Here is a 22,343-nt window from a genome sequence, read left to right on the forward strand (position 1 = left end):
TTCATTGCTAATGCTCCATTCTTAAGTCACAAAGCCTTTTTTTACATCACACAAACGTAATCATAACGTTTACGTGTAGCTTAATATTGAAGCCGACCATATGAAAATCAAATAAAATAAGACAAAGTTACGTTGATGCATGACATTATGCATGCTTTCTTTCACACCTAAGTGCTCTCTCTAATCAGGGTCTTTTGTAGATCCCACGCAAGGCTCTTTATCTTTAGCAAAGCAAAAATGAACGTGCTACTACTCCACCATAGTAACTATGTTAGCGTTTACGAGGCCAATAAATAACTTGTGAACTTTAAAAATCAGCATTCAATAGTCAACGTATTATACTACTAAGCAACCACAAACTTTTGAAGAGTTTAGAATAAGGATCATAGCAAAGCTTAAGGCGTAATTCTGGGCTAATTTTGCAACCCAATTCCTCTCTCTATATATTCTGTTTCACTGCGTGCTCTCTTCAACATCCTCTGATTGATCAGTCATTGAAGAAGTACTTGAAAATCATCATATCAGAGGAAAGAATAAAAAACAAAGTTGCATTGTATAGATCACGAAGATGGGTGGAAGAAAATGGAGCATCTTGGTGGCCATCTTCATCTTACTTATTGCCATGGAAGCTGCCATAGCTCAAGGTCAAGGTGGTGGCAATGGCAAAGGTAAAGGAAATGAGAATGGGAATGGGAATGGAAATGGAAATGGGAAGGAGAAGACGCCAAAAGAGAAGAAGCCAAAAGAGAAAACGCCAAAAGAGAAAAAGCCAAAAGAGAAAAAGCCAAAAAAACAACATGATGAAGCCTCAGATTATGACAATCTGTCACCACTGCCATCAGGTCAGGAACGAGGGTTCTGCAGAACAAACACCACCTGTGAGATGAAGACCATTGTGTGCCCATCCGAGTGCGCTGAGAGGAAGCCCAAGAAGAACAAGAAGCAGAAGGCATGTTTCATTAACTGTGGCAGCAAAAAATGTGAAGCCACCTGCAAGGGTAAGCTCCAAGGAACCTCAACTTTTGTTTAATCTACAACTTGCAATATATAAAAGAGTAAATAGTTCATGTAGTGAATTATAAAGTGTTGAAGAATTGAAAGTGGAACTTATGTTGAATCTGTTTGTTTGACAGTAAGGAAAGCTAACTGTGATGGGTATGGATCTCTGTGTTATGATCCTCGCTTTGTGGGTGGTGATGGTGTGATGTTCTACTTCCACGGTGCCAAAGGAGGAAACTTTGCCATTGTTTCTGATGATGAGTTCCAAATCAATGCTCACTTCATTGGTACTCGACCACAGGGAAGGACTCGTGACTACACATGGGTGCAAGCACTTGCTGTTATGTTTGACTCACACACTCTTGTTATTGCAGCCAATAGAGTGTCTCATTGGAATGACAAGGTTGATTCTCTCACAGTGAAGTGGGATGGTGAAGTAATCAATGTTCCAACTGATGGAGAAGCTGAATGGAGGGCCAATGGAGATGAAAGAGAAGTGGTTGTGGAGAGAACCGATGAGACCAACGCTGTGAGAGTGATGGTTTCGGGTTTGGTTGAGATGGACATAAGTGTGAAGCCTATTGGGGAGCAAGAAAACAAGGTTCACAATTACCAACTTCCACCAGATGATGCTTTTGCGCATTTGGAGACACAATTCAGATTTAAGAAAAGCACAGATCATTTTGAAGGAGTTTTGGGTCAGACCTACAGGCCAGGGTATGTTAGCCCTGTCAAGAGAGGGGTTCCTATGCCAATGATGGGTGGGGAGAACAAGTACGAGACTCTCTCTCTCTTTTCAACATCATGCACACGATGCATGTTCCAGAGGCCATCCAGCATAGCAAGCACTGAAGGACTTGTTGCTCAGAACTGATATCATGCATCATGAAAAGTAATACATTCTTCGTGATCACACTGTTGACATCTTGCATTTTGGTTTCTTTTTAATGTATCAAGACAAATAAGGGCCTAAAATGTTGCCCATGATCATCATTTTGTAAAATGTAATAGTGATTAACGTGTATTAAAGATATTAAGAATCATTTTTTTAATCTTCCAATCCATGGTTTACTTAGTTACCCCACAATAAAATGGAGTTTTTTAACTTGTTCAACCAGAAAGGCCATTTATCATACGAATCAATCGGAAGCAGAGAAGGTGTAGGTTCATTAACAACTTTGGAAAGTTTTAATACAAAGAGTCGTTGGTCATAATACCTTCCTCTGCAGAAAAAAATTCTCTGCCATTATAGTCTAATCAGATTGAGAGATACTTTAATGCCAACATTTCCTAGCAGAGCTAAATAAATCAAATTAACTGTAGTAGTGGACACATGTAGCACATTCTCTAGACACAAGGTGTTTGTAGATGTAAGTTGTAGATGTAATAAGTTTCAGAAGAACTTTTTCTTTTCTCAAAATTGAAGTAGTTTTAGAATCATCTTGATAAACATGTTCTTTTCCATCCTCTACAGGAATGTAGGAGGTAAATGTCAGGTTACCCTTGAAATCTACCATCTGTTAGTCATAGGCTTAGGAAAAGTCTTGTTCTTGCAACACGGTACCTGTGCTTAGGTGAGTGATGATTTCACTTTCTAGAAATATAAGAGAACCCCTTGAAAGAGGGATTAGAAGGACAAGAGAGGTTGTTATTTTTAGGGTTAAATATGTTTTTGGTCCCTCAAGTTTCAGCGAAATTTGAAATTAGTCCCTCATCAAAACTTTTGACCAATTTAGTCCTTCATCTTTCAAGATGCGTGAATTTAGTCATTTTAACCAAATTTTGTTAAGTTTATCTGACGTTTCAAGCGCATTTCATGATAGTATTTAAATTATTTACACTATTTGACACATTTTTTCTTCAATGTTAACTTAAATACTATCATGAAATGTGTTTGAAACGTCAGATCAACTTAACAAAATTTGTTTAAAAGGACTAAATTCACGCATTTTTAAAGATGAAGGACTAAATTGGTATAAAGTTTTGATGAGGGACTAATTCCAAAATTCACTGAAACTTGAGGGACCAAAAACATATTTAACCCTTATTTTTATTGATTTCTCGTATTATGATAAGGTCTTGTTTCTTTTGTGGGTTAAGTTGTTCTGCATAAGATTTTTTTCAAGAACATAAAGCTTCCTTGAAGTTTGACACTTCCTTCATTTTGTGTCTTCAATAACGATGCATGTGATCAGGTTTGATAGTGAAATTTTCTTGTGCCTGTGTTTCATTTCAATTGCTACTTGTAGATTGTCCATGATTTTGGAAACTACTTGATCAACATCTCCAACATGAACTCATCCAGGAGGAAAACATTACATTTTCCTTCCAGAAGGTTACAGAAAGATCCCAGGCTTATTTGAAGACATTGATGAGATGATCAATTTCTCACTCATAACAAGGCATTAACAAGTACCCCAACCATGAAATTCTCTCTATTGACTCACCTATGTGAAAGATGTGTGTGAGTACATGACGCAAAGGAGAGATATTTCAACTCAACTAAAACACTTAAGATTGATATGTCTTAGTCTTTTTTACATTTTGAGAACCCCTTTTCAAATATTTCCTGCAATACAACTGATTAATAACCATGTGTATTTAGAAAGGATAATAATGAAGTAGCATAACTCAACTACTAATGAGACTAACATAGTTGTCAACGGCTCAGACCAATAGGAAGGAAAATGGTAAATACCACCTTAAGTTAATATTTAGTATAGAAGCAATGTGTTTCTTTTATGTAAAAAGATGGGGGACATACAATGAAAAATAACCAACCTTTAAAAAATTGTTTGAAAAAGAAAAGTAATTGAATCTTGTTTGTTTGTTAAGAAATCTTTTCTCTTTGCCGACTCCACCAACATCTGATATAGTATATACAAACGAGTAAATACTCAAGAATTGACTTGCATAGTTGCATATAAAGTAGTCCAAGTTGGTGCTGTTCCAGATCCAATGCCATCGATCAAAGCTTCTTCTCAACTCACCCACGTTCCTACAGCTAAATTGATTGCTAATGCTCTCTCTCAACGCTGAAATTCACAAAAATAGGTTTCTTTTGTTACATTACATTACATGACACACGTTAAGGTAATGTAACCATAACATTTATGTGTAGCTTAAGATTGAAGATAATCATTTGAAAATGTGCAATAAGCCTATATAATCTTCAATTGCAAGTATTTCCTTTTGAACAATTCAGCTTTTATGTAGATCCTAGAGCCCCTTTTTAATGTTAGTCAAAACAAGGTGCTAGGACATTCACAGGAGGAAGGAATTGAATCTGTTTAAACACAAAGTCAGTGTTGTTTTTACTTGGTCAATAGCTCTCCTCGGTACTTTAAAAATTTAGCATTGAGTATTTTACACATCAGTGCATCACAGGACTAAGCAACCACAAACTTTCAGCAAAGCTTAAGCCGAACATCTAGGCCAATTTGCATGTCAGATCCTCTAGAAATATTCTCTTTCACTCTGTGTTTTCCCAACCACCCTCCTCTGCGAGCTTTACTTGAAAATCATCACAGCAGAGGAAAGAAACAAAAAAAAGGTAGCATTGCAAATCACGGAGATGGGTGGAAGAAAGTGGAGCATCTTGGTGGCCATCTTCATCTTGCTTATTGCCATGGAAGCTGCCATTGCTCAAGGTCAAGGCAATGGTAATGGCAATGGCAATGGTAATGGTAATGGCAAGGGCAGCGATAATGGAAACGGGAAGGGAAAAAATAAGGATGGGAAGGAGAAGAAACCAAAAGAGAAAAAGCCAAAAAAACAACATGATGAAGCCTCAGATTATGACAAGCTGTCAGCATTGCCATCAGGTCAAGAACGAGGGTTCTGCAGAACAAACACTACCTGTGAGTCTAAGACTATAGTGTGTCCAACCGAGTGCGCAAAGAGGAAGCCCAAGAAGAACAAGAACCAGAAGGCATGTTTCATTGACTGTAGCAACAGAAAATGTGAAGCTACCTGCAAGGGTAAGTTCCAAGGAACCTCAACTTTTGTTATATATCTACAACTTTGTAATATATAAAAGAGTAAATAGTTCATGTACTCAATCACCACCATACAAACCAGATAATTGATTATAAAGTGTTGAAGAATTGAAAGTGGAACTTATGTTGAATTTGTTTGTTTGACAGTAAGGAAAGCTAACTGTGATGGGTATGGATCTCTGTGTTATGATCCTCGCTTTGTGGGTGGTGATGGTGTGATGTTCTACTTTCACGGTGCCAAAGGAGGAAACTTTGCCATTGTTTCTGATGATGAGTTCCAAATCAATGCTCACTTCATTGGTACTCGACCACAGGGAAGGACTCGTGACTACACATGGGTGCAAGCACTTGCTGTCATGTTTGATTCACACACTCTTGTCATTGCAGCCAATAGAGTGTCTCATTGGGATGACACCAGTGATTCTCTCACAATAAAGTGGGATGGAGAACTAGTCAATGTTCCCATTGATGGAGAAGCTGAATGGAGGGCCAATGGAGGTGAAAGAGAAGTGGTTGTGGAGAGAACTGATGAGACTAACAGTGTGAGAGTGACTGTTTCGGGTTTGGTTGAGATGGACATTGGTGTGAAACCCATTGGAGAGAAAGAAAACAAGGTTCACAATTACCAGTTGCCACAAGATGATGCTTTTGCCCATTTGGAGACACAGTTCAGGTTCAAGAAAAGTACAGATCTTTTTGAAGGAGTTTTGGGTCAGACTTACAGGCCAGGGTATGTTAGTCCTGTCAAGAGAGGGGTTGCCATGCCAATGATGGGTGGAGAAGACAAGTACCAAACTCTCTCTCTCTTTTCAGCATCATGCAAGCAATGCAAGTTCCAGAGGCCATCTGAAATAGCAAGCACCAAAGGATTAGTTGCTAAGTATTGATATCATGCTTCATGAAACAATATAAGATTTTCTTAGTAACCAAATATTTAACATCTTGCATTTGGTTTCTTTCTATTGTATTAAAAAAATAAGGGCCTGAAGTGTTGCCCATGATATCATTAAATTATACTGATTAATGAATGTTACAGATATGAAGAAGTGAGTATTGCAGGATGAAGTCTTTTGCTATAGTGTAGAATTTTAAAATAATTGTGGTTCATAAAACCCGCAAAATAATATATTGCCCACCATAGGAAAGGTAGATTGTGAATTATTTTATGAACCACAATTATTTTAAAATTCTAAACCCTAAACCCTATAATAATATATTGTCCACCTTAAAGATGAAGTTTTTTGTTATAGTGTAGAATTTCAATATATTATTTAGACTACCTTGTACCAAGTCTAGGTTTATTTCTTAGGTAAGGTAGATTGTGAAAAACATGGTCCTAGACAGGCTTAAGTCTTCACCTTTAAGGTTGATCTAGAATCTAGATTAAGACACAATAAAGTTGATAAGCCAAACCTTTTAGGTTGTTCTAGATGTGAAAGTGTGAAACTGTTTTGCTTTAACATCGTAATTCTTATGTTATTGTCATACAGTAGTTGGATGCTTGTATCTATGCAGCAAATGTTACTTGAGAGGTGCACGGTGACTCTGTACACAGGTTGAGTACTCACATCAAATAAAAATGATTTGGCCTAAACATTTTTCTTTGGGCCATTCTGCTTATTCTGATATTTATAGCAGATCTACAATTGAATTGAAGCCTCATTAAAATAAGAAATGAGTGGTAAAAGGTATTTTTGTTTTGCTTTAATGGGTTATTAGTTGCAAAAGAAAGCAGAAAAGAACTCAAAAGTAGAAAAGTTAGTTTCCTTTAAATGGTTGTTGTAAGATTTACATTGGTTATTATTATTTGATGATTTCCTGCCAGGAAAAACATTTTTTTATGTCAGAGGGACCATATATACAATTTTAAGGTCCAAAATTACCTTAAACCGTAAATGATTAATAACTGTATGAGATGAAATGTTAGTTTTTATTTTAACTGACAGTTTGTAGGGTCCTATATATTTAAATGATTCTTTTATCTTCTCTAATCCTATATTATTCATAAAAATACCATACTCTCGACGACATCAGAATTATATTCAGTATCACGTGTGCTATTAACTCTACAAAACAAATCAAAATTTGGTGTAAAAGCTTATTAGCTTGTTAAAAGCATGTCTTTAATATTAAACTACTTCAAGCACATGGCTAACTAGAAACTTGTTGTTTATGTTTAAGGTTTGTACCGAATGGAAACCATTGATGTTTTTCTGCAAAGTGAAACCCTTTTTTATTGAAACATGACCTGATATACACCTAAATACATCTAGCAAGTTGGAGATTTTAATTACTGAATTTGAGACAGTTTTTCATGATTTATTTTTCTTCGAATTACATCAGAAACATGGAAAATATTGTAGCAACCTCTGTCAAGTTTACATAAATAATATATTAAAACAAGCATAGCATATCTCATAATAAAATCAGAGGGATACAACAATCTCAGATCCCAAATCCACTCTGATAAATTCACCACCAATAGTACTCAACACTCACTCCTTTCACGCACGCAATCATAGCACTCTTGAATATTAACTGCATGGTATATAATGGATTATAGTCTATTCTGGTTTATGATGAGAAAACAGTCATGAGAACTACTCCAAGAAGAAGGGACAGCCACTTTCCATACACATTGATTTTCACTGTGCCAGAGTTATCCTTTGAGGAATTAATCTGAGATGATTCTGAGGAGTCTGGGGACAGTGAATTATCCTTATCTGCTTTAGGAGCCTTTGCAGACGGTTCTGGTGCCAAAGATGGTCCCTTTGCAGGTGCCTTGGCCACTGCAAAGAAGTCCATAGGAAGAAGCACCTTCCCCACCTTGTAAATAGCAAGATGCTTATCTGTGTATACAATGCCAGTGATGGTGGTGTTAACCTCACCTGTTGAGATGTTCACACTCCCTCCGTAACTTATCACATTCAGTTCCACCTTTCCAGGTTTAGCTCCTGCAAGTGTTCTCACAGGGTTGGTTAGGGTATCAAAGTTGGAGCTAGACACATACTCTGAAATAACGTGGAACTGTAAGAGCTCGAGCTTTTGGCCATCAGAAAGAGAGTTGAGGAAGCCTGGTTTGAGTTCGGAGAAGGAACCGTCATCAGGTGCTAGAATGGTGATGCCACCTGATTTAGTAGTGAGGAGCTGTGCATTGAGTTGGTTGATCAATTGGGTGGTTTTCATGAGGCGGATAAGAATGTTGAATGACTTGGCCTGCCTCAGGATTCCAACGATGTCAACAGCTGCTGCAGTGTCAGGGGTGGAATCACTTGGTGACTCTGGCAACGACGGCACCAATGGCTTAGGGGCTGCAGCTGGTGGAGTAGGAGTAGGTTGGGGTGGTTTTAGAGGGGAAGCAGCCGGTGATAACTGAGCTAAAGTGTTGGTGAAATACAAAAACGAAACTAGCAGTGCTAGTGCGAAGGAAAAGACACATTGCTTTTTCATCATTTTGGTTTGGTGTATGAAGGCTCTGGTGCTTTTGGAAAACAAAAACGAGTGTAGGATTTGTATCGCCAACGAGCACTTGATGCATTGATGATACGGCAGAGATGGCTTTTATAGAGAAAATATGGGAATGTGAGACAATGATAGTTAGGTGAAAGGCTTTGTTTTAAAACCTTATATTGTGATTTCTGAACATACACACAGTTGATAGCTGGTAAGGATATTGAGGCGTTGCATCAGTGATGATAAATGGATGAAATCATGGAGCAGTGTTGTTTTTATGATTGAAGGCCACACCAATCTCCAATCACAATCAATTGATTTTGTGAATTGTTGTGTCTTTTGCCGAAACCATTGTAATCAACACCAGTGAAGATAGGTGAAGCAAAGAGTTCTCGATCTATCATCATGAGCAGGCCAAACAATTTCCATAACCAATTCCCATTGATAATACGAACCATACCCAGTGGTCTGATATGTTGTGGAAATTACATTTTTTTTCTTTAGTCAAATGGATATTACACTCCTGAAACCAAACATCTGTACATAACGACATAGTACTTCGGTTGCAATTCATTTTGGGCAAGGACGATGAACATGGGAAGGCTTATCAATATCAAAGACATGAAATTATTTTAGTTCACAACAAAATAGTAGTTTTTTAGAAGCCTTTATCTCTCTGTATGCGTTGAAAGGGTTTTCTGCAACAAAGTCATGTACGGAGAGCGCACTTGTGAGCTCTGCTAGGGTTCCATCATCCCCTTGATCCTCTCCCCTGCGATCATGGCAATCCCATTAGTCTTGTTTTTGAGCAAACTGTTCTTGAGCAAGTTCTAAAGGATCAGGAAACTTGTTGGCAAGAAAAAGCACACATAAAGCGGAATCTACAGAAAGACCCTAAGACCATTTTTTCCCATTTGGCCACTAAAATTAAGAGAGTCAAGAACATGATAGCTTCTCTGTCATTTGACTTTGACACTCTTCATTGTCGTACTGATGTTAAGAATCTCACCCTAAATCACTTTTGCTCTCTCTTTGCCTCGTAGACTCTACTTGTGAGAATAACTTGATTTATATAGTCATCCTTACACTCGTCACTTCTGAAGACAACCTCATGCTTACTAATATTTCCTCAACTGAAGAAGTCTGAAATGTTATGTTTTTCTTAAATGGAGATGGTGGTTTCAGACCAATATGGATTTGTGGACATTTCTATCAAACTTGTTGGTACTTATTACGTAAGTGTTTCATTGTGATTGGATTGAACAGATTAGCTCAATTGCTCTTGCAAACTATCAATTTAAAATTATTTATCCAGTTTATCTTATTAGAAAATAGCCCCCTACTGTTCATTAAGAGAACAATTTCTTGTATGGCTTCTTAGAAACCTTCCTTTCAACTTTCAAGTAGAACATACCACTGTCACACAACATCATGCATAAGCGAGACCTTCCTTCTATATTAAGTAAATATACACTGTTTTCCTGGTTTACTACCAGAATAGCATTTTACATTGGCTTATCAGGGATCATTTTCAATGAAGAGTACAAGACACTTGGAGTGCAGTGCAGAGTTCTTTTCAGCTGAGTCCAAGATAAGAAATAGGAAGGTTTTAAGCGAAATGTCTATGCACAAGAAGCTTCAACAGCTAAGCTCTTAGCCACTCCTTTACATGGATCTCCAAATGTATTAAGTGACAGTCCAATTCTACAACTGTTTGATCCAATGCAGGCCTGTTAATTAATATTCATGAGAGTCAGTATAATCCAAATGAACAAAAGTCAAATTAACTACATAAAATGCATGTATGAAAGTTTAAAGTTTAAAGAGGACACAGGACAACACCTTCTGAACAATGGATAGAGCCTTATTACTTCTGCACCGTCCATGTTTGAAGTTTCCACAAGTTCCATAAGGCGTTCCAAAACTTGCAAATTCAATGGAAGAGATCACCTGATTAGGATTAGGGCACTCCAGTGACAGTACAGGCCCAACTTTTGTTTCTGAATTCCACAAGTCTACAGGTGGAGGGTGAGATTCAGATACATGTGAACACACGCTTCCTATCTGTTTTGTAGCAAAAGAGATTTGCGTAGGGTCACCTCCACTTTCCTCAAACAATACAAGTGTATTGGTATCTGGTTGTAACCATGATCGTGGTACATGGTATCTGCAGGATTAGTTGCTCAATTAGTATCGAACAGAATTGCCTTCAGTTCCTTCAAACAATTCAGGATTAATTTCAAGTTTCAACTTCTCTAATACAAAATACCTAACTACTTACAATGTCTGTGATGGTTTCCCACAGTTCTTGAGACATTTGGATGAACTATAGGCCCCTCTATAATTGCAAGAGTTAGCACAACCGCCATTTGGAGAGACAAATGTAGGCCAGTATCGCCCAATGCTTTGTCCATTCACCCAAGCTTCACCTTTTCCCATCCCCGTGAAGTCAATAGCAACTGGATCACTTCCCGAGGGAGCAACAAAGTTTGTCTAATACAACATGTATCACCATTAGTTAGCAGTAAAATCAGTTGTCTTATACCATCCCTTAATTTTCTTTAAAGTATGTGATTGTGAAGATATCAGATGCAAACATGGTTGAGTAAACAGGGCATTGGACTGTCCATAAACCAAGGAAATCAAATAGGTGCAACGATACTCTATCAGCTTATGCAGTTATAGCAGTGATAGCATAATTTAGGAAAACTCGAAAATTTCAATAGATTCATATAAGGATTACCTTGTACCAAGTCAAGGGTTGATTTATAGGTAAATCAGATTGTGAATTCCATTGTCCAGAACTTCCACTTGATGGACCTAAATCTTCATATTTAAGGCCAACCTGAATTTACAAAAATACATATGGTGTATTTTGTCTATGCATGACTTCATTAAAGAAAGGAAAACCGAAGTTCAATTTACTAGTTCAGCTGTATTTGTTCAGTTAATTGAACAAAACTCAAAATGGGAAAGAAAATAATTGGCTTTAGTTAAGCTGAGACTAACCTGATATGTCCACTGTTGGGAGGAGAGATCAACTGTGCTTCCATTCTTCAAACCTTTCAATATCACTGGACCAGTGATCCCCGCACCCCATGTGTCAAAAAATGCTCCATAGTTCTGATGGTAAAGTGAAAGGATGTGAGGAAGGATTAACAAGCCAATGCATATATAAACCAATATTGCCTCAGCCTTCTATTCTTATATACAACATAAGAAGTAAAGCCAAACCTGAAGTCCCACTGTTAAACTCAGGAGATCAATTATGTTCTTCCCAGCCACTAGTTTGATGGGAATGTCTACTGCAACCTTAGCTTTGTTACTGTTGCCAGTTCCACTCCCTGAAAAAGTTGTCCATAATCTCACATATAAGTATTATTGGATAGATCAAGGAATATTTTTCGATGTAGTGAAATAAAGACGTTGTCATCAGATGTCGTTGCTTTTAATTTTATTTTACCTGCAAGCTTTCCATTTATGAAAGCATGTAGAGCATGACCAAGGGACTCAATGTGAAGGACAGTTTGAGAACCAGCATCATCTTCAATATCAATACTGCAGAAAAATATTGAAGTGTTAAGTGGGATAGTGAAAGTCCGAAGAAAAACTCCTCAGCCTTGAAGGCATATTGTATACCTTAACGAGTACCACAAATAATCACTTTTATCAGTGGTTGTATTTATTTGCTCCAGTAATCCAAATTTGGAGAATGAATCATCCTTTGAAATGCCAACGGGTTCACTAATCCAGCTCCATCCTGAGCCAGAGCCAACTTCTTCCTTTAAGGATTCAGTTGTGAAGCTTGAAATCATAGATGCAGAATTAATCTGCCATACCGTAATATAACTGTAGGTTATACTATTTCTTGGACTAGAAAATATTTAAAGTGTAGATAGATTAAGCACACATTTTGAAAGTAACTTGATTCAATTTAACCATCTATTTTCATTGGGAAGTTGATGAGGCAAACCTTTGCAGTATTGAGCACTACATTCTTGCAGTCTGGTAAGATGCTGACAGACCATGCAGGCAAGTGATATGAATTTCCATTAAAGGTCACTGTTGCATCAGATGTGGCAATGTTGGCAAGGAAGGCTGCACATGCAGATCCTGTCTTGTAAACTGCAGCCTGGATTTCAATAGTAAATGTTAAAGAAGGTAACTGAGCAGTTCATCTCATCTCACTCAATGGCTTTAAGCCTTTGGGATAACTGGATTTAACTTATAAGGAGTTTGTTGCTTCTAAGGCACCAAACATTCATGTTCCTTTCCCCAACATTATGGGATGGTTCACAAACAGCATATGTAGGATGGTTCCCTAACCTCTATATTTGGTCCAGGACTTGTGATTGTTGGATCAGTTGCTATCAGTGCTTCTTCACAAAGCTTTATGGCCTTATGCACATCCTTAAGGTGCCCCCACTTAGGCTGCCTAACAATTCCTGCATCATACATACAGTTCAGACATTTTAAAAACATTTTCATTGTAATACTATTTGCTCATCTTCTTGACTTCATATAGAATCAAACTTGACCAGTTTATATATTTCTACAGACTCGACAATTAATATGAGATACAAAGGTTGAAAGACTCCATACCATACTCATCAATTGGAGCATCATAATCATAACTAGTAGAAATGAAAGGTCCACCGGTAGTTCGGCCAAAATTAGTTCCTCCATGGTACTTTTTCCAAGCAAGAACCAGAAAAAGTAGAATCCATCAGCTCCTTTCCTATCTTGAATAGCTTAAATATTTAAACAACATGTAACATTGTATTACCATGTAGTAATTCTGAAAAGTCCCACCTCGCTGGTAAAAGCGTGCCACAGCAAAAGCAAGATCTTCCACTGGTCTGTAAGGCACAGCACCACCAAACGAAAGAAACCTACAGTTTCACAGAATTCAAAAGGTTACAACGAAAAGAAAAGTACAGTTCAATGAGAAAGTGATACACAATCAATCATATCATATTTTGAGTATGACATTCAAATAACTAAATGATTTATATAGAAAAGGACACTAACCATCCACTCCAGTTCTCGGTCCACATTTTTGGTTTTGAGTTAGAGTTTGGATTGAATTGATCGCAGTAAAATCCATTGCATGTATTAATCTGAGTGAAGTTAAGATTACAGATTATGGAGTAAACAATCAAGTAGGATTGTAGACAGCAACATAGTAAGATTGGTCTATTCAGAAATCAGGAAAATAGACAATGCAGTAAAATGTGAATTACATAACAGTTTTTATGGCTAAAAGGAGAAAACTTACAATTGGGTCGGGAGCATCAGCCTGTTGGCACATTACCCAAGGAACCCCTGTATCAAGAGAAGTTGCCATTGATGCTGCCCATTTGATGTAGGATTTAGCAGCAGGACCATAGGCCGCATCAATGTTTCCATATTCATTTTCGACCTGCCATTACATACTAAGTATTACATAACTTTTTCATATTTAAAAAGTATGCAATAGGCGATTTAGAATTCGAGAACGTCTGTCTATACTACTCTTCCACCAGTGGATGCATTTATTGAAGTTTAAGAAAAACCTGAGACAAAATAATTGGTCCTCCCTGTGATGCATAGAGGTTCTCTTGCTTCATCATATCCACAATCTTAGCAGTGAACCGCTGCATTTCTGCCTGAACACAATTCAATTTCACGTGATAGAAGGAAGCAGATGCAGCAAGATGAGATATGGAGAAAGAAATGGAATAATTACCTCGAATGGTTTGTTATCAGTTCGGAACTGAATTCCCGGAATAAAATGTAGCCAAAGAGGGAAACCACTGCTCAGAAAAGTTAAAGGCCATGATCAGATATGAACTTCCTTGTGAAAAAATACATATAAAGATCATATTTTACCCGTAGTTCCATTCAGCACATGCGTATGGACCAATCCGGAGATGCACATATAAGCCTGCTGCTGCTACTGTCTTCACAAATTTAACCAAATCTGCCCTACCTTCAAAATTATACTGCCAAGCCAAAGTATACAATCCATCATTGAGTAGATCACAAAACCCCAACTCTAAAAGTTGTTCCAATCTATGACTTTTAATTGACACTAAAAAATACTCCACCCAATGAATTCGTGCTTTTATTATGAACAGTATACAAACATGTTAAACAATGATAGTTTATTTTCCTAAGCTGCAGAATTTTACTTTTGGTTTTGATTTGCACCCTCCATAACAGAACTAGAAAAAACAGAACCTGGCCTTGAACTGGTTCATGTAAGTTCCAGAAAACATAAGTCTCAATCACATCAAGTCCTCCATCTTTGGATTTCTGAATGAGGTCTGGCCAGATCTGCAACAACAAACACCATCCCTTTTAAGTCCAGACTTCAGGAACATAGGTAAAAAAAAAAAAAACAGAAGGCGAACGTGTAACATTTGCACAGACACATAAAGGGTAATGAGCAGAACCTCTGGAGTGCTACGAGGGTAATGAATGGAACCAGAGACCAACACTCGGCGCTTGCCATCAATGACCAATGCTCTGTGGTCATACGTGACATTTGCGCAAAACGCAGCAGGAAAATAAACGCAGAAGAACCAAAGCAAAACAAAGAGAATACGCGTCGCTCTCATTACCTTTTGGGGAAAGAACAAACAAAACCAACAAAGGAATGATTCCCTCTTTGTTTTCACTTCTTATATATTTGAAGACACTGGTTTTCTTAAGAAACTTATCTTGAAGCAAATACCAAACCTGGCTTTAGGATGTAGTTAAAAAGAAAAAGGGAAAAAACTCAAATGGGGTTGGTTTTCTAAGACAAGCAAATCAATCTTGCACTCTTGCAGCAGTTCATGTATAAGTTTCTTTCTTATTTCTTTTTTCCACATGCATGCGTGTGAGAGCAAGACGTTGTTGCTTGGCCGCTTCGTGAAGAGATAAGAGTGAAAGTAAGAGGAAGTTTGTGACTTTTTGAAAATGATAAACTTGAAGAGTGGGAAGAGAATCAAGTTAAATGGGAGAGAAAAAGTGAAAGAGCAACTTCGTTAACGGGTTCTATTTATTGCAGGCGTTGAAGGGCACGACACGCATGCAAATAGTATTATAGTATTAAAAGGTTGTCGATGTCGTCATCATCTTCCTCAGGTCATGTTCTCTGTTTCTGATCTCACTCTGCCGCAGCTTTTGGTTTTAGCATGCCAAATTTCTGTTTGGATTTGGATTGTGTTAACTTCATCATCATCAGCCATAGCTGAAGCACGTTATTTTCATAACAACTGATTTTAAATTGGTAAATCAATCAGAGATTATCATGACAGAAAAAGCAAATAACTTTACATTATCTCATAATTCTGGTTTCAAACAAATCTATTGGAAAATATGAAATTATTTTATACTGCTATGTGTAGCTTTGTTTTTCATTAAGAAGTGGTTAAAATTAATTTTAGTAATAGAATTTTGCTAAAATGTGTGTTTATTTATTATGAAAATAGTATGAGAGTTGCACGTGTTGTTTTTCGTCTTGCGTCACCCACTCAAATGATTGCGTCATGTGAATTTTAGCATCTCCCGTGCACGTTTTTAACTAGGTTCTGGGAATAAAAGATTAGATTTTATTTGAATTTTACATTGAAAATATGATTTTGCTGTCAATAATTTTTTTTTTCAAGAATGAATTGATAAAGGAGAAATAAAAACACATTCCAAATAGAATATATCCTGGAACCCATTCAAATAGTTAAAAAATCAAACTAAAGTTTAGCATTTAAGAGGATAATAATATTTTTAAATTTATGTGTAACAAAAAGTTAACGTTAACAACCCAAAATAAAATTTACCATTAAATATGAAAGGGAGTGTCGCGCGGGATAATAAACAGACAGGAACGAGGCACAGCATCAGATCAGAGTCATCCGATTATTCACATGCCAATATAATAATACTTGATATTGTATTTTTTTTTTTCCAAAATTAATTTTATGCATTATCGGTTTATGAATGTAAACAGTGTACGGATGGTAAATAATTTTTATGGGTTTCCGTTTTAATAGATAATTTCATTGACTATGTAAGAGTATATGGTTATGGGAAATACTTGATTCTTGTAAATATGTACGGAGACACAAGTATATGTGTATCTATATATCCGTCTCATCGTCTTTTAAATTTTTATTTTTATTTTAATTTTATCTATAATTAAATTATTAAAATATTTATAATTTATTAGATAATTTAATTATATATATATATATATATATATTAAATATGTTTTTTATTTTTAACTTTTTAATAAAAATTAATTCATTTTTTGAAATTTTAGTCTCCTAATCTGATAAATGTGAGGATTTAGTCTAAGAATGATTAATTTTAATTTTCACTTAAAATTAAAGACCAAAAACATATTTAACCATATATATTAATTTGCTTCACAAGGTAGTATCCCTCTTATCACAATCTTGATTACACATTTTTTCTATAATTATGTTCAAATGATATATTATCCACGTTGAATCAAATAACATTTATGTCTTATATTTGATTATCTTCACACATTTTTAATGTTTTATTTTTTTTTACATGAGAATGTTGGACTCTAAGTTTCAAGTGTTTAATCACATAAATCCTTAATTTATTATGTGATTTAAAATAGGTTATTTTTATTCTCTTTGGTTCTTAATTTTTATTTCATTTGTAAAAAAATCGTTTTGCTAAAATAATTTCCATTATCTCTAAAGAGTCCTACTAGTTTGGTATCAATTTTTTTTCCAATTATTCAAAGTATTTTCTATCTTTTCATATATTTATTTATACTTTTTTTTTGTGCAATTTCATTTGATGTTATATCAAATCGTTTCTAAAACATACATTTGATATTCTTACTTTTTTTTTAATATTTTTAATTGTTATTTTTTTATCACATAAGAATATTATTTTAATAAATTTTTATATAATTACTTTTATTTCTAACCATTCTCTTATTTTTAAGTAGTCTCTAATAATGATAGATTAATAGAAATGTATAAGTCTTTGAAAAGAAATTTTAAAGATAAATGTAAGAAATTATAAAGTACAATCATGTTGTCTAATGAGAATGTATAAGTAAAAAAGAAAATAATATTCCAAATGAGATAAAAATATCCAACTCAAAGACTAGAGGAACAAAATATAAAGAATAATGAACTTAGATAAGGTATACTTAATATTGAAGAGAACATTGGTAAAAAATTCAATAAAAATAAAAAATAGTAAAAAAGTAAAAAATTAGAAACTAAAAACAATGTTTTACATAAACTTCTAGCTCAAACTAATATAAATGAAAAATCTCCAAACATGCTAATTAAAAATTATAGGAAATTACATGATAAAATAGGCTAAAATATCTAAATACAAACACTCATAATATTGCGCCATTTAGTATATTTAAAGTTATAGTATCTTTTAAAAAGACTAACCACAAAGGACCTTAAGAAATATGGGTTCCTAAGACCAACATAATTCTTCTTGCAGACATATTCAACCCAATAATGAAGATCGTTGTAATGGTACTTGAATAGTGGCTGATATGAATCTCATTGCAGAAGGTTGACTTAAGATTTTTTTTTTCTTTTAGGATTAGAACCAGTTATGACCATTAGATATTTTGTGGGCAAAATAAGGTATTCTTTTGAAAATTAGGTGAAGAAGAAAGTAATAAGGGGTGAATCTAAAAGTGGAAGGAAAGAATCACTCTTTAAGGAGGCAACACACAAAGGATGGCAAAATCCTTTGATACAGCCAAGGGTTCTTTGAATCACTCAAGAACTAGGAGAATCACTCTCACTATTAGATAGAAAATTGAATTTATGAACAAAACTTAACTTGATTTCATTGATAAGAAATGGTTCAGCTTATATAGGAGCTTTAACCATTAGGATTACAAAAAGACCATTAATTGTCATTATATCCCTCTAGTGCTAATAATAAACCAAATCAAGCTAATAATTATCCACTACCTAATGGCTGATTATAACTGAAATTGGGACAGCTAAAAAGTCATCCAAAAGTATTCAGCAAGGTCTTCTTAGTCTTCCAAGGCTGGTTCTTAAGATGTCAAATGGACCCTTATTTAAATAAAAGAAACTGCATTAATCTGGCGCGTTAGCCTCTTCCATTTGGGCCACGATGCAATTTACAACTTTTGTCTTTTCTCCTTCAAACTTGGGTTTGTACTCAAATAATATTGACAACACTTGTTGTAGAGCTTCTTTTGCTTTCTTTGCTCTAGACCTTGTCATAGGTTCTCCAAGTGGATCGTTGTCCTTGCTCATTGTCACATCTCCATCAGTGGGTGTTTGTGACACATAATTGACGAAATGTTTATATTCTAAGACATTTAACTAAGGAAAGCATGAATGTCATATTTGGAGAAGATCGACATGGAAGGATAATCGGTATTGGTCAAGTACGTCTGAAGCTTTCTCTATTTATTAGTAATATTTGTTACTAAATGGTCTGAGTCACAATATACCATAAGTCAATTGTGTGACAATGATTGTGATGTCGTATTTAATAAAGATAAATGCATAATAAATAAAAATAATGAACCATATCTCTTTACCGCCGAAAGACAAAGCAATTTGTATATGATTGATATGCATGAGTTGTTAGTTCATAAAATGTCTTGTCTAATTATCATAAAAGAGGAACACTAGATATGGTATAGGAAGTGTGACCATGTAAGTTAGAGACTACTCCCAAAACTAAATAAACATAGTCTCGTGAGGGGACCTTACAAAAATGAAATCTCTACTCAAAATCCTCTTGAGGTGATACACTTAAATATGATATTTAAATATGATATGATTTTGAAAATAGTCGTGTGTTAAAGACATGTGTTTTCTTTTTATAATTATTTTAAAAATAGTTTTATCATCCATATTTTATTAACGTTTTTATTTTAATTGTTATCAAATTTTACTTTTGTATAATTACGTAATATTTTGTATAATTTTTTACTTTTTATCTATTTGTCATTTAGTATCTTAATTTAAAATGATATAATTATCATTTATTTATAAATATTTGATATTAAATATTTATATTGAAATAATAATAATAATAATAATAATAATAATAATAATAATAATAATAATAATAGAAAAAAAGAAAACGAATCTCAATGAGTGAATTGGCATCGGCTAATGTGGAATATGAAACAGTTTGTCTGCCTGAAAGAAAGTAAAATAATTCAAACATATAATTATTTTTATTAAATAATTTCCGAAAAACTCGTGACTCGTGAGTTTATTTTGTCATTATTGAATCTCTACTATAAATAATAATATATCTTGATTTTTCATACTTATTTTTGTATAATAGCTGTACTCGTATCGATTCGTTCATCGGCATCTAAAGTGCAATTTCCTATTTTCTTTTGTCAATTTAATTTGCTAAATTTAATTCATATATATTAGTATTTAAATATATTTAGTTGGTACTATTTTCACTGAATTAATTGTTTATTTCATTTTCAAACATTTTCCCATAAATTAGCAAAATTATATGATTTTCTTACAATAAATTACACCAATGTTTTAATATAACAGGGTAATCAGATTCAACTCCATTGAATAATAATGATTTCACTTTTGGTTTTTTGTCTTTTTCATAAATTCGGAGTATTTAAATATTGTTCTATTTTTTGTCTAAAGTGTTTGATGTGTGGCACAAAGACAGAGCAAAACACCATTAAGGCCAGTTGGCCAATTGAAGATCACAATCTTTTGATATTAAATAGTTGACCAAGTTCAATGCTTTTAAACATTACTTTATTTTAGGATTATGATCCATTCCAATTATAAAAAAGGGCCATTTATTTATAAAAATAAAATATGAATTATTAAGTGAAAGGTGCACATCATTCCAAAATGATTTTTCATAACCCAAATATCAAAAATTTGAAGTCCAGGATTTTGAAAATCGAATTTTAACCAAGAACATTAAATAATGTTATACGAATAAATATTATAAAATATACGTCATTTGAACAAATATTTTTGGAAATTATGCTATTTTAAACAATTTTTTTTCATATTATCATTAATATTTTATTAATTATTAACATAAATATATGTTTTCAAGACAGGAAAAGTAATTTTTATTTTTTTAATCTACTACCTTATATAAGATCTTGAGATTTTGAAAGAGTTGAATATTAGAAAAGAATTGAAAGTACATGAAAAAAATCCATAAATGTTAGAAAATACCAGGTACCTAATCAACTAAAACACTTATCAATAAGTTAAGCTAATAACTTTCTTAGCTAATTCAACCTCTAAATTTTAGAATTGAAAATAAAGTTGAAAGTACATAAAAAATTCATAAATATTTAGAAAAACCATATAATCAACCAAAACACGTATCAAAATTTTAATAAGTTAAGCTTATAATTTTCTTAACCAATTAAGTCTAAATTTTTATACGAGCCAAAAGTAGACATAAAAACAAATTCAGAGTGAAAAAAGAACTTACCTTCAAACAAATTCTTATTAGTCATGAATCATTTACATTCTTCTAGAAAAAAAATCCTATAATAAAAAAAATATGATTTTCTTCAAGAAAATCATTTTGACTTTTAACTCCATATACCAAGAAAAAATAAAATTGCTTAGCACACTAAAAAAATTTATCATTACTCGATCCTCTCATCTTCTAAAAAAAAAAACCCTCTAATTTTGATAAATTTTTACTTTAGTATTAATTTTTTTAGAATTCATGTAATAATTTTTAGTTTTTATTTTATGATTTACATTTTATTGATCTTTTAACTCACACAACAAGTTAAATAAAATATGAGAATTCGATTATGAAAATTAAAAAGAACACAAAAAAAGAGAGAATATAAATAAAGAGAAGTTATTCTTTTTAAAAAAATAAATCAAACTATAAATCACAAATTTTGTAATGATATGTGTATATTAAACATTGCCATTATTTACATACTCAATTATATTAATTGATGTAATATAATTAATATTTAATAATGAAATAAAAATATATTCGAAATTGAATTTTATGAACTAATTCAATACCAAAACTCTTTCAAGATGTGAAAACATTAATCTCTCAATTATTTTTGATACATAATTTGCATTTGGAGCAATTTATATATATAATAAAAAAAACAAAACTCTCAAGAATAACCAAATATTCTAGATAAACCGGACTCCGTATTGAAATTTGTAAAAAAAAATTCAATCTAACCCGATTCAAAATCGTAATGAGTTGGATTAACTCGTGAGTTCTGATCCATCTTGAAAACTCTAATCATTATAATACAAATTTAAATATAATGTTAAGGTTTCACAATTATACCTAACATGATTTAATTAAAAAAATGTTCTGTTATACATATTAAAAATAAAAATCACTTATTCTAATCCGATAATAAGTGACATATTACACAATATATACAGTAAAATAATTGTATTTTCGGTCCAGTAACATAAGAACAATCTTAAAAATGTAAATAACTCTTCCAACAGGACAACTTAAGATCTCAGTACATAGTTTAGATTAAATTAATTTGCAAGAGAATACAACTTTAAAAAAAAAAACAAATATCACTCTCAAATTAAATTCTTTAAGTTTGGTTAAATAAAAATTAGAAAAAGAGGTATGGCACGGGACCACACGGTGAGAATGGTGCACGTGCACCAGCCAACGGGGAAAGAAAGAACTACCGAATCATAATCACGTGATCGCACATTCTTCATCCAATGGCGAAATACATGATGCCCTAAATCCAATGGTCTAAATTTTTGTTTCGCTGGATCAACGAAAATGAGTAATTTTAATTTTGAAATTTTCAAGTTCAAAGTGTTTTTTACAATAACTCTATATTTGTTTGTAAAGTCCAATTACACAGAAAAAAAATGTGAATGACTT

At 33.8% G+C, this 22,343-nt stretch overlaps 4 protein-coding genes across 4 annotated transcripts; 2 read left to right on the forward strand and 2 right to left on the reverse strand.

Moving 5' to 3' along the window:
* The first annotated feature begins 457 nt into the window (after positions 1–457).
* LOC114169267 lies at positions 458–2,051 on the forward strand. Its single transcript, XM_028054336.1, has 2 exons — positions 458–998; positions 1,134–2,051. The coding sequence occupies exons 1-2, from the start codon at positions 569–571 to the stop codon at positions 1,871–1,873; spliced, it is 1,170 nt and encodes a 389-aa protein (XP_027910137.1). The 5' UTR covers positions 458–568; the 3' UTR covers positions 1,874–2,051.
* Positions 2,052–4,475: 2,424 nt separating this feature from the next.
* On the forward strand, positions 4,476–6,076 carry LOC114169268. Its single transcript, XM_028054337.1, has 2 exons — positions 4,476–4,979; positions 5,145–6,076. Exons 1-2 carry the CDS (start codon positions 4,574–4,576, stop codon positions 5,882–5,884), a joined length of 1,146 nt encoding a protein of 381 aa, XP_027910138.1. The 5' UTR covers positions 4,476–4,573; the 3' UTR covers positions 5,885–6,076.
* Positions 6,077–7,352: 1,276 nt separating this feature from the next.
* LOC114169269 (fasciclin-like arabinogalactan protein 12) lies at positions 7,353–8,526 on the reverse strand. Its single transcript, XM_028054338.1, has one exon. It carries the CDS (start codon positions 8,448–8,450, stop codon positions 7,572–7,574), a length of 879 nt encoding a protein of 292 aa, XP_027910139.1. The 5' UTR covers positions 8,451–8,526; the 3' UTR covers positions 7,353–7,571.
* A 1,353-nt stretch (positions 8,527–9,879) lies between these two features.
* On the reverse strand, positions 9,880–15,449 carry LOC114169262 (beta-galactosidase 8). Its single transcript, XM_028054329.1, has 19 exons — positions 14,888–15,449; positions 14,673–14,768; positions 14,322–14,434; positions 14,179–14,245; positions 14,006–14,098; positions 13,729–13,872; positions 13,482–13,570; positions 13,237–13,342; positions 13,053–13,140; positions 12,777–12,895; positions 12,424–12,582; positions 12,090–12,280; positions 11,914–12,008; positions 11,685–11,794; positions 11,460–11,573; positions 11,194–11,295; positions 10,732–10,943; positions 10,293–10,617; positions 9,880–10,180 (listed from the first exon to the last, which is right to left on the reverse strand). Exons 1-19 carry the CDS (start codon positions 15,050–15,052, stop codon positions 10,073–10,075), a joined length of 2,496 nt encoding a protein of 831 aa, XP_027910130.1. The 5' UTR covers positions 15,053–15,449; the 3' UTR covers positions 9,880–10,072.
* Positions 15,450–22,343: the final 6,894 nt, after the last annotated feature.

Source organism: Vigna unguiculata, chromosome 11, assembly GCF_004118075.2.
Source record: "Vigna unguiculata cultivar IT97K-499-35 chromosome 11, ASM411807v1, whole genome shotgun sequence".
Taxonomy (NCBI): domain Eukaryota; kingdom Viridiplantae; phylum Streptophyta; class Magnoliopsida; order Fabales; family Fabaceae; genus Vigna; species Vigna unguiculata.

Excerpts from the sequence above, each read along its gene's own strand:
- LOC114169268 (XM_028054337.1), top strand. The coding sequence starts at position 4,574 with ATGGGTGGAAGAAAGTGGAGCATCTTGGTGGCCATCTTCATCTTGCTT. Across the intron at positions 4,980-5,144 it reads ATGTGAAGCTACCTGCAAGG|TAAGGAAAGCTAACTGTGAT; the intron begins GTAAGTTCCAAG and ends TTTGTTTGACAG.
- LOC114169267 (XM_028054336.1), top strand. The coding sequence starts at position 569 with ATGGGTGGAAGAAAATGGAGCATCTTGGTGGCCATCTTCATCTTACTT. Across the intron at positions 999-1,133 it reads ATGTGAAGCCACCTGCAAGG|TAAGGAAAGCTAACTGTGAT; the intron begins GTAAGCTCCAAG and ends TTTGTTTGACAG.
- LOC114169269 (XM_028054338.1), bottom strand. The coding sequence starts at position 8,450 with ATGATGAAAAAGCAATGTGTCTTTTCCTTCGCACTAGCACTGCTAGTT.
- LOC114169262 (XM_028054329.1), bottom strand. The coding sequence starts at position 15,052 with ATGAGAGCGACGCGTATTCTCTTTGTTTTGCTTTGGTTCTTCTGCGTT. Across the intron at positions 14,099-14,178 it reads CTGATAACAAACCATTCGAG|GCAGAAATGCAGCGGTTCAC; the intron begins GTAATTATTCCA and ends AATTGTGTTCAG. Across the intron at positions 12,583-12,776 it reads GTCCTGGACCAAATATAGAG|GCTGCAGTTTACAAGACAGG; the intron begins GTTAGGGAACCA and ends ATTGAAATCCAG.